This window comes from Lytechinus pictus, chromosome 2 (assembly GCF_037042905.1).
Source record: "Lytechinus pictus isolate F3 Inbred chromosome 2, Lp3.0, whole genome shotgun sequence".
NCBI lineage: Eukaryota > Metazoa > Echinodermata > Echinoidea > Temnopleuroida > Toxopneustidae > Lytechinus > Lytechinus pictus.
The window spans coordinates 38753319-38765708 of record NC_087246.1 but is presented as its reverse complement, the minus strand read 5'-3'; the positions used below and the strand labels follow the sequence as shown (position 1 = coordinate 38765708).

At 35.4% G+C, this 12390-nt stretch overlaps 1 protein-coding gene across 2 annotated transcripts; it reads right to left on the bottom strand.

Moving 5' to 3' along the window:
- Window positions 1-2810: 2810 nt before the first annotated feature.
- LOC129276776 (Bardet-Biedl syndrome 10 protein homolog) lies at window positions 2811-12380 on the bottom strand. Of its 2 annotated transcripts, XM_064115723.1 has the most exons (5): window positions 12170-12374; window positions 5108-7091; window positions 4425-4488; window positions 3853-3933; window positions 2868-3317 (listed from the first exon to the last, which is right to left on the bottom strand). In XM_064115723.1, the coding sequence occupies exon 2, from the start codon at window positions 7076-7078 to the stop codon at window positions 5180-5182; it is 1899 nt and encodes a 632-aa protein (XP_063971793.1). In that variant the 5' UTR covers window positions 7079-7091; window positions 12170-12374; the 3' UTR covers window positions 2868-3317; window positions 3853-3933; window positions 4425-4488; window positions 5108-5179. The 2 variants fall into 2 exon arrangements, with proteins under 2 accessions (XP_063971792.1, XP_063971793.1); XM_064115722.1 differs by having other exon boundaries at window positions 2811-3933; window positions 12170-12380.
- Between the last annotated feature and the right edge of the window lie 10 nt (window positions 12381-12390).

Genomic DNA, 12390 nt, shown 5'->3' with positions numbered 1-12390 from the left:
ACAAAAGGTAAAAAAACAAAGAAATACATAAGAAATTGCAAAAAACAGTATAAAACATAAGAAAATGATTTGATATCGCAATTTTGTTCATGTACACTTGCTAAGAACACCACAAAGAGTTTCTATACCAAAAATTAGAACATTTTGAGCTTTATTTAGGGAGTTTGAGGAAAAAGTATGATTTTGCATACTAATTACACATAAAATAGCATAATCATTTAATTGCAATTCACATGAAATAAAATGTCCCAGACAACCTGCGTGCCAATTTTCGGCGCAATCGAGATCTCAAGGGGGGCCTGGGAGTCCCCCCCCCCGGCCATATGAACTCCCAAAATACCCCGGCCTAGATAGGGTTAAGTGAGACCGTATATACCATCCCCACCCTTTGGTCAGAGACATTCTAGTTCTGCAAGATTTTTTCCTGGATTCGTCTTACCAAAATAGAATAAAATTATAAAATTAAGAAACATACACATGCTCCTTTTCTTCTTTCCTTCCATCTTTCTTTTTAATGTTTGGCATGTATTTTAGAAATCGTGCTTTTTTTCCCCTTTTTATGTCTCTTTTTCAATACCACCCTTCCTCTGTATCTTGCGCATACATTCGTAATTCCGAAGCTTCATTATTCCGAAGGTTCGGTTATTCCGAAGGTTCGTTAGTCCGAAAACGAAATGAAGTTCGTAATTCCGAAAACGAAATGATTAACGTACCTTATTTTGTTTTCGGATTAACGAACCTTCGGAACAACGAACCTTATTTCGTTTTCGGATCATCGAACCTTCGGAATAACGCCACAAATGTTCGGATTAACGAACATCGAGGTATAGGCAATTTACGTGTTTCGGAATTACGAACCTTCGGAATTACGAAGTGTTTCGGAATTACGAACCACTGGAATTACGAAGTGTAACCGTATCTTGTTCCCTCTCTCCCTTTCACTTGGTGCTCTCTTGCTTATTCAAAATTCTACTCACTGTCTCTTTTAAAGGACAAGTCCACCCCAACAAGAAGTTGATATTAATAAAAAGACAAAAATCCATTAAGCATAACTGAAAATATCACAAAACAGATACATGCATATCTTGGTCTGTATGTGGTATGCTCGTTCGATTTTTTATCGATTCGAATCAACATTTTTCTGAGGTGGACTTGACTTCTAGGGCCACTGGACACCTTACTACCAGTCAAATTCTGTTCCAATTAAAACAAAAAAAAACATTTGGCATAGTTTATGAAAATATAAATGGAATCGTAAGAATTCAGGTTCAAATTACTTTGAGAATACCAACATCAATTTTAATGAATTCCAAGCCTTTGGTTTTGAATTGTAGCAAATCATTCAATTATTTTGACATCATTATGGTTAGAAATTGAAATTGCTTTGTTATATAGAGGATAACAATTTTAGCCATAAACTTATCTTTGATGATGTAGAACTCTGCACGGTAAGATGTGCCATGTCTCGATCTTCATATAATTGATGATTTATTTCCAAATCAGACCACAGAACTGCATCCCACACAAACAATTATGACATACTCTTACACCATGCATCACGAAGGACTGGACCTCACGGCCCCCTCCTCCTTCTACAGGACCCCAAACATCCACAACCTCAAACTTGTCCAGTAGACATTACTCAATCAAAAAAGCACAAAACAAGAAATGAATATTGTACATTCCATCATCATTGTTTGGTCCACTATGGAATATTGGGGAGTATAACTGAGTCTCCTTTAGGTTAACTGTCATCCTGCAGCAATGATGTAGAGAAGCACATCAAAACTTGCTTAAGTTAAACACTGGTGTAGAGATAACCACCCCCCCCAAAAAAAAAAAAAAAAAAAAAAAAAATATATATATATATATGACAAAGAAAAAAAAAAGGAATAAAAAAAATGAAAAGAAAAGATGTGAATTATAGTTTCATTTTTGGAAAATTGCATCATAATCTATCACAAAATTTTATTTTTTAATTTAAAAGGTCAATAATTTGTGATAATCAGTGACAACTATCTGTGTCATGAAATACTCCTTGGGTCAGTTATATGATAATGAATAATATAGTAATAACAAACATGAATTAGTTCTGAATGGAAGGTAGTAGATAATATTCACTTGATTACTGTACATTTCATTTCATATCTAATATTATTCATCCCGTTTAATAGGTCAAGCCGGGCAAACACAACTCAATATATTTGTTCAATTAGATCAATTACAATCAACAAAATATGGAAAATTTCATCAATATTGTTCAATATTCCACGTACTGTAAATTTGCCATTACAGTATTAAAATCAGCAGCAAAAAAATCAAGGATTGAGTAGAAGAAATAACCAGTTGTCTCACGATGTATCACACGTAGTTGGAGAGCGACGTTTGATACATCGTGAGACAACTGGTTATTTCTTCTACTCGATCCTTCACCACGATGAACCTCTTCCACATAAAATCAAGAATTGCATGACATTTAGCACAATGCTACAGTCACAAAAAAATATATAAAAACAGGCCCCTGGGGAGCATTCCATCAACAATTTCCATCTAACAAGTTGTCAGATCTCTCATCTTTCCTTGATTCTGATTGGCTTAGAAACACTGTTACTATGGTAACTGTTGGATAAAACATCCACAAGTCCTTTCTTGGAACACTCCCCTGGTGCATCACACCTGGAGGAGGGGGTGGAGGGACTCGGTATGTAAAGTGTGGTGGGTATGAGAAACAGAGAAGAACCCCATTTTCATACTAAAATTTCTGTTCCAATGCATAGCATGTAAAAATTTATATTCTTCTTCGTTTGTTTGAAGTCTGCTCTGGCTGCTTCAATCCGTTCCAAAGAGCATAGGTTTTTTTTTTTTTTGTCGCTGAAATCAGCTTTTACGCAGGTACGCACCCAAATTCATGCTGAGCGGCAAGACCTTCACATCTCTCTGCTAACAGAGTGCCAGAGTCACTAGCAACACACATGATATGAGTCAATACAGGGTTTCAAATACTGGAGAAGAATAAAGTATTTGAAATTGCATGTGTACAAGGAAATTAAGACTAATTTAAGGCATCAAATATCATGGTCTCATAATTTGCAAATGCCCATCACAATTTTTACAAAATCATGCATTTCTTAAAAATGCTCAAAATTCTGTTTTCTTATCTGATTACAAACTTATGATCCTGACTTTCACAGCAAGCAGTACTGTTTGGGACAGTAAATGTACACTCTGCAGTAGAAGTAGACAGTCTTCGCATTTACTTCAGAGACGCATCAATTCCTTTGAAAATGCAATTAAAATAACAATGGAGAGCTGAGAGGCTATTTCGAAAAATTGGTGGATAGGGACAGCAAATCATCCGAAGATTTGCACCAGACAAACAATTGCAAATTTGTCATAGTCCAGAGTCAACAGATTCCAATGCTGTCCTGGTCCACCAACTTTCAACAAAAGCCTCTCAGCTCTCCATTATGATTTGACTTGCATTTTCAAAGGAATTGGTGCGTTGTAGAGAATGTCTCCGTAGTATACGCAAAAATTCTGGAATACCTCAGACAGAGCGAAAGTAAACTTGACACATGTAAATGTCTTTTCAGGCATTCTAACAATCATAGTTTTCAATTTCAATGATGTTCATGGAATGATGAAGAGTATAATCTACATAACAAATATGAGTCTACATTTTATTTTTATTGAAGTTTTTTAAAACTTCCACAAGAGGATTCATCCTACTCCTTTCTTATACTTCTTCCTTTTCTCCTTCTTCTTCCTCCTCCATCCACCCCTTCTCCTCAGGACTTCACTTCCTCATTCTCTTTCTTTCTTCCTCCTTCATACTTCCTCTTCGTTGAGAACATAGAATAAATGAAGGCATTCTTGGATGTGTTCATCAGTAACCTCTTCTATGGATAGTTGCCCCCTCTAGAGTAGTTTAATCTAAAATCAAAATAATGAATAAAGAATAATGGTTCAATTAGATCACTCAATTTCTTTCATTTCAATGTTGCTGATAACCATTATCTATAAACCTCTACAATCCTAAATTGTGTTAATCTAATTACAAAATAAGCAGAATCATAAGTACTGCATTGTTCACATTTAAAACTTGATAACTTTGAAATGCCATTTTAGTTTGAGTTTATATATTACCGACATGAGCTGGGTGCTCCTTGAGTACATTCTATAATTCTATTACTCAGTAAAATACAATGTATCACATTCAACATGTAGAGTTATATAACACATATTGTACTTTTCTACACTGAATTTCAGGGAATTTCTTGACATATGTTTATACACAGACCTTCTTTCTTTCACTAATTGCAAAATTCATAAGTAGTGGTCATCCCCTGCCCCCTGTAAGAGTAGGCCTACCCATATTGAGAATAAAAGAATAGACTTCTTATGTAGAGGTGAGATATACTTACAGGTGTATGTACTCTTTCTTCAACCAGTAGCCAACAGTCATCCAATCTTCCATGCTGACTTCTTCTATATTCAACAATACAAACAATAAGATAAGGGGATGAAACAAACCAAAATATTTTATTGTTATGAAAGTTAGATAAATTTGAAGGAGATAATGGATAATGCAAATAAATACTTTGAAAATATTAAACTTGAAAAATCAAGAATCAAGGTAAGAGTAATTGAAATGAAATGGAAACTAACAAATATATAAATTGAGAAAAAATGATGATTTCAACAGTATCCTAGAATACTTATTGATGTTTTACAAAGCTATTGATTTTTAAAATCAATTTTCATGAAATGTTAGCTTTGAACATTTCATTTTTTTTCTTCACCAGAAAGAATGACAATGTTGGAATAGATGGTGCCTACAAAAAAAATGATTTATAAAAGCATGTAAAACTTCTAGTCGTACAAAACTAATATCTACTTTAAAATCATCATAAAACACCTTATATTCTGGCAACATGAGACATACTGGCCCAAATTCACAAAAGAAGTTTAAAACGAGGAGGTATCATTGCAGTTATTAAAGCACATATTGTTCATGTGTGCACCTTCAGCAGTTACATAATTGGATCAGATACCAGGGTACAAACACCTTTTGTAAATTCAGGCCTGTAAGTCTAGGGTTAAATACCTTTTTTAGTCTTGCTTCCAAGTCTTCCTGCACAAGATGATCTCTAGACATCAGGTGGTCTCTCTGACAACATCATATTGGTATATTAAACTTATCATCTTCATTCCCAGTTCCTCTCAAGTTCCCCTGCACTGGAATTATGGTATCCATGTTGAGAAGTTCAATGACAGCCTCAATGACATTGATCCACAGCAAAAATTTTCCCCTAAGTACCTCTACAACACCTCTATTGAATGTGCAACTTGGCTCTCCAGTTTGCCCATCGATGCCCCATGCTTCACAGCGTTGGTCCCTGCACATGCTCTGCATGTCGTTGATAATCTTGATAAATGAGCGACTGTCCTTGGATTGTGCAGCAAACGAGTTCCGATGGATTCTTTCAGGTATACATAGCAGGGCATTAGATATAATTCTGATGGCAGTGTACAGGTGGTAGTTATCTTTGTGCACAGGAAGATTCTGAGTGAGTATGTCTCTTGCAATGATCTCTGCAGCACCACCTCCAGATATTAGATATCCTGTTTGCATCTCACCTTTGTTTTCACATTCCATAATGCTTCCATTACACACTGATTGAGATGCTTTTCTCTGCTTGGGCTTCATACAGATCTCAGAAGGTTCAACTTTGGAAGCTGCACTGTAAGATTGGTCTTTGGACCATAAGTATTCAGTCCCAACTGACCTTGCAATTATATCATCATCTCCATCAAGCCACATCTTGACACACGTTATTGCACCCATGGAAGCATGAGACAGCACCATACACATACCTTCACTTGGGGCACATAGAACAAGCTGACCTCCCACTGGTCCATCTCTCATCACAATTTGGCTGTAACGATGATTACCAAGTGTGACTTCCTGAACTTCTTCTGCAATCCCAATGCAGGAATCATCAAACTCCCTGGGCATTTCGTATAGGATGTTGATCCCAGTAAAATGGCTTAGTCTTTGCAGCTCCTCCACAGGTAATGCTTGGATGACTGTTATAGATGCATGGTGAAGAAGAGATAAGAGGGTAGCAGAAAGACATTCTGAACATAAGACAACATCAATGTTATTATCTTGCAGTAGATTGACAATTCTCATCATCTGAAGTCTTGTGTGTTGCATGTTGTGAACAAGAGCTTGCACTGTCCTTGCTGATATTGTGGCATCTGCTTCTACAGCAGTCTTAGAAATATCAGATCCAAATATTATGATGCTCTTCTTTTCAACTCCACATTTTCTCTCCTTCAAATCTTTGTTGACAAAACATCTGCTAAGGATTATTCCCTTTCTTATGCTCGAAGACTCCACTGGTAAACCCACGACTTTGACAGAAGCTACATGGAAGTTATCCTGTAAGGCAAGCACAGCCTCCTTTATAGACAATATAGATGCTTCAGTACTCCCTGCATATCCATAAATGAATTTCCAAAGTAATTTCGACATGAAATTTGACTGTCTCAAGCTTACTCTGCCTTGTAGATATGTGTGTATCAAATTTTCCCCAAATGTTTTTAATGCCTTAAAGTCAAAAGCTGAAAAACACTGAGATTTTGCCATTAGAGCAGGTAGGACCTTCTCTGGGAAGATATCCTGCTTTACAACATTGAGTGCTCGGACAAGTTGTATGACTTGTTCTCTTATAACGGTTTTGCATCTCAGATCCGGACCATGCAAAGAAGTGGTTATCTGATGGGAAATATCCTCCACCATTTTATTCATAATAAAAATAAATGACTTTGTGTGGTTCCCTGTTTGGTGAGCAAAAGTTACGACTCTATCAATCAGCCAACGACCAATGGGATGAGACACATGCAGAGCTCCAAGAATTGATCTCCCATCACTTGTCAGCAAAACCTTTCCTGTGGAGGTGGTGTACATCACTAGCTGAGCATTTGGCCCAAAAGACTTCCCAATGAGACTGGTCAATGATGAACATATAGCCAGAGAAGACTGGATATTAACAGGAATCTGATTTGCCATGATGTTCAATATTCTGTGGATGTAAACAAAATTATGATCATTTTATAAGAAAAAAATCCTTTGGTAAATTAATACAAGAAATTGGTAGGGTAGCTTGTGGGCAAATACTTTAACTTTTACTGTACATACAGGTTTTTTATTGCCTAAAGCCCCTTTCCCAATTGGTGGTGCGACTGCTTACAGCGGTCGTGAATCCGATCGCACAAGCAATTGTGAAAGCCCCTTTAGATGGGTATCACTGGAAAATCTATGGATATTCTGTAAAGTAGGATGACTTTCCACTCTTTGAATGATGAAAATCTGATTTAAATGAAAAATATGTTTGTAAGATCCCAGTCCATTCATTTACACAGAATTTCAGGCAGCACAACTTGGGTCTCATAGTACCAGGAACACAAACAACCCAACCCAAATGGGAAACTCCTTTTCCCATAAGGCTTCTGTTCTTTGGAATCAGCTACCACTTGAAACAAGGATTTCAAATTCTATTTTCAAAGCAACACTGGAGACTTACATGTACTTCTATTTTGTTTTATCAATGTCTATTTGTTTATAAACGGAATAATTTTTTATTGCACTACGGTCATCCATTAAAAAATATCATATTCCTTTACCAGTTCTATCATAGAGCCGAGTTATTTGGACCGATTTCACAGCCTGGGGGAGGGGGATGAATTCCCCCCCCCCCCCCGAGCCGAGATCCTGGCCATACATTGTGCGACTGCCGCAAAAATTTGCACAAGGGTAGTGTGCGATGAAATCTACAAGACTGTATGTTTATTATTTATGAAATATTAGGATTTTTTATATGAATTAATTATGCTATTTATGTGTAAAATAATAAATTTGCTCTAATTACCTAAATACAGCCCCCAAACTGGGAGAAAAAGAGGGAGAAAGAAAGAAACATAGTAGAGAAAGAAGAAATTATTGTAAACCCCTCAAAAAAAATTTGGTAATCTAAATTTGATTGGTAATCCCTCCTCGGTTTTTGTGAATATTAATGTGAAATTGATACCAATAAAAAGATAATTTAATTGTCTTTAAAATGATACCCTACATGATATCGTGCTGTAGAGGGGAGCAACACACGACCGTGTTGTTAAAATAAAACATGATGAGTGCGTGTGAATGTTTTCGATATGGCCGACGTTGACCCTATACGTACCCCGCCGGGCGGTAAGGGCCAGGGGTACGATCGAGTTTGATAAAGTCAAGATGTGTGGATTGTCATGATTGTAGTGAAGTGAGATCGTGTTTTGTGGCCATTTAATAATCGTATTTTGTTGAGATTTTGGAGTAATTTTTGTTGCTGTTCTATGTATTCTGAGGAAAACTATGTTTTCTGTGATTTTCCGTTTGAAATGCCACTTTCCATTTCAAAAGGCCATTTCTGTGAATTCAGTCCGTTTTCCGCGATCACGGAAAATCACTGTCCCTAAAAATGTCTTTATTAGGTCAGTATACTCAAAATTTTTGTTGGTGCCCCCCCAATGCTGTGACCCATGGAACGCCACTGCCTAACAATAAGCAAAAGGAAAGTGGGGATGTGACATCATCAGCCCACCTAATGAATATTCATGATGACGTACATGGAACTAATGGAACTATTTTCACAAAACATTGCTAAACTTTAAAATGCAATAAATTTGTTATTTATTGTCCGATTTTGATGAAATTTTCAGCTTTTTAAGTCTGAGAATTCAAACAATGAAATCAAGATCTAAGCAGAAATAAAGCCATTCTAGTTGTTTTCTTATTCCAGCTTTTGCTTCGAGCCGTTTAGAGTCTTGTGAATTGTGATCGGTGCAAACTTTTAATGTGAAGAGAGATGCCTGTGTGCGTGTGATGCCGCGATGCTTCATCTAATTTTTACGCTTGACAATGTTTCACTTTGAAATTTTATTCATTTCTAAAACATTTTAGTTTTCTAACAATATTTAAAAATATAAATTAAAAAAAAATGTATCGGTAAATTTTGTTAGATGACTGAATTTTAATTTGTTTGCTTGAAGTTTGAAGTTTTTTCTTTCTTTTTTTCCTTCTTTCTTCTATCCTTCCTGCTTGCCTTTTTGTTCCATCTCTCTTTATTTCCTATCTTTCCTAGCTTTCTTTCCTGATCTATTCTCTCTCTGTTCATTTTTCTTCCTTTCCTTCCTTATTTCCTTTCTCTTTCTTTCCTTAAAATTTTCTTTGCTCCCTTCCCTCTTCCTCGGGCTACTTTTTTTTTTTCTTTCTGTCTTACCTTCTTTCTTCTTTCCTTCCTCCATTCTTTTCTTGCTTTCATTCTCTTTGCTTAATTCTTTCCTTCCTTCTTTTTCTTTTCCCTTATTCTTTCTTTCTTTCATTAATAATTCATAATTCTATCCTTCCTGATTTTTCTTTTTCTTTATTTCTTCATCCTTCTATCCTTCCTGAATTCCTTTTGTCCATTCTATCTATCTCTAGCAGGGTGACCAGACGTCCCGTATTTCCCGGGATCGTCCCGTATTTTGCTCCTTTGTCCCGACAAACCCTTCCCGGGACGCCTATTTGTCCCGTATTTCAGAATATTGAACAAAATATAGTTAATACATTTAAAAGTGACAAATTTTCATCAAATAATCAACAGATGACGAAGCAGAGACAACTAAAAATCGATAACTGTAAACTTTTGCAATTTCTGTGGTGATTTTCTTGCTAACCCACAGTGCAAACGAACATGGCCTCCTGCCTGTGTGTGGCAGGTTAACGCGGCTAGGCATGTAGGATCGGAGCAGATTCTCAATGGTGCAAACAATCTCACATGATAAACAGTTTTTCCACCAAAACAATCACAGAATCGGCAGGATTTTTTTAATGATTATATGGATTCTCAGATTACTGATTTGGAGATGTAATCGGAGGAACAAGTTACTGAGTTATAGTTGTTTCAACTTTCGTTTTGAGTCCTGTTGTGATCGGTGCGAACTTGTAATGGGATGCCTGTGTACGATGCCGTGATGTTTCATCTAATTTTTGAAGTTTGACAATGTTTCACTTTGAAATTTTATTCATTTCTAAAACATTTTTTTTTACATATTAAAAACACCAAATATCAGTATTATTTTTGTTAGATTGGATTTTTTTGGTTTGCTTCAAGTTTGTAACTTGTTTACTCTGTCTTTCTTTTCTATCCTTCTTTTTTCATTCTTCTATCCTTCCTGCTTTCCCTTTTTTTTCCATCTATCTTTCTTTCCTGATCCTTTCTCTCTCTCTATCTTTTCATTTTTCTTTCTTTCCTTCTTTTTAAATTTCTTTTATATTTCCTTAAATTTTTCTTTGCTTCTCATTTCCCTTTCTCTCCTTTTTATTTTTGTTCTTTCTCTCCTCCCATTATTTTCTTTTTTTCATTCCCTCCTCCCTTTCCAATCTCATTCCTCCCTCTCTGTCATTCTTTACTTTATTTTTTCCTTCTAATGCTTTTCCATTATTCATTCTTTCCCTTCATCCTAATTCCTTCCTTCCTGTTTTTCTTCTTTCTTTCTTTTAAAGAATGAAGGAAACATTTTTCTTTCCTTCATTCTTTTCTCCTTATTTCTTTCTTTTAGTTTCTCTCCTATTCTTTTTCTTTCACACATTTATTAATCTTCCTTTTTTTTTCTTTCTTTCTATATTCATTTCAAAGAATGACAGAAACCTTTTTTTCTCTCTTTTATTCTTTCTTTCATCAATCTTTTATACTATTACTAGCTTTCTTTTAATTTCATTTTTTTTTCTTTCTTCTCAATTCATCACTTTTCTTTCTCTCCTTCATTCTTTTGTTCACCCTCCCTTCCAATTCTTTTTTTTTCACAAGTAGTAACACTGTGTAGCCTCCTTTGTAGATTTTTTATTTTATTTTAAGACCTGGCTCTGTCGATCCGTTCATGCAGAGTGCTTTGCCAATTGTCCTGTATTTCATTTTGTGAAATCTGGTCACCCTGATCTCTAGTGTATTTCTTATAATTTCCTGGCCTTCCTTTCTGTGTTCATTTATTTTCTTCATTCTTTGCTTCATGTCCCTCGTTCTTTTTTTCTTTCCTACTTTCTTTCTTTTCTTCATATTTTCTTCCATTAAATTGTTCTTTGCTTTCTTCTCCCTTCCTCTCCTTTTCATTCATTTTTCTCCTTCCATTATTTTTTTTTTCATGCTCTCCTCCCTTCATTCTTTCCTCCCTCTTTCATTCTTTTTTTTCCTTCTTCCTTTCCCCTTATTCTTTTTTCCTTCATTGCTATTCCCTTCTTTCCTCCCTGCTTTTCTTCTTTCATTCTTTCAATGAATTTACATTTTTCTTTCCTTCATTCTTACTTTCATCCTTTTTTCTTACTTTTTTTTCCTATGATTTCTTTCATTCTTCTTTTCATTTTGTTACTTTATTTTCTTTACAGTTCATTTTTTCAGCAGAGACCTAGTAATATGTCTGTTCGAAAATGTTTAAAGTTTTTGTTCAACTTATTTCTTTATTTCTGCATCAATTATGTTCATACTTATTTTAAAAAATGGTCCTTATTGATAATCAATCATGTTTAATCATACATGAAAAAACAGCAAGAGCTGGAAAAATCATGTTTACAAGTTGAAGTTGGTGTTGGCACAATTAAATACACAGTAAAAACCATAGTAAAATGCATTAAGAAGGCTATACATTTAAAAGTTAATACAATTTAGATAAAGCAAAATGCAATAGAAAGTCATTTGGAAAAAATACAAGCGAAGTTTCATCAATTTTAGAAATTTAGTACACAAAATGTTAAACATTTATTTTTAGTAGTTTGGTCTTTGGAAATATTATAGTATACAGAACAAAATAGAAGATGATTACAACTATTGAATTAATGTTTTAGTGTAGTCCAAAGACAAAAAAAGAAGGCTTCAAAAATATAAAGTGTCCGGACACCCGACCCCCATCCTATATTGCTAGCCTATATAAAGCTAACTGTTAACCTCGCACTAGTGTGAGTGACCATTACCCGCTCATGCAATCTCTCCGCACACAAATCCAGTGGGGTTATCACAAATCTGTGATGCAATCATTCGATTTGCACATGAGCTAAATCCCCGGGTAAATATCAGAGTTTTTTAGCACTGACCTCACACAACTAGTCAGGAAAGTTGCATTACGGTAGTCACACTATTCTGGCCCAATTCAGGTTTGAAGAAGCAGCATCACCATCATGACGTTGATCACAGTGTCAGTCGTCTAATTTTGATAATTACACAAACGTGTATTGACAGATTTTTTGAAGAAAACAAGTGTGTGTATGACGTCATTTACCGTAACTCAACTCGAGAATCGAGATCGAGCTAGCTA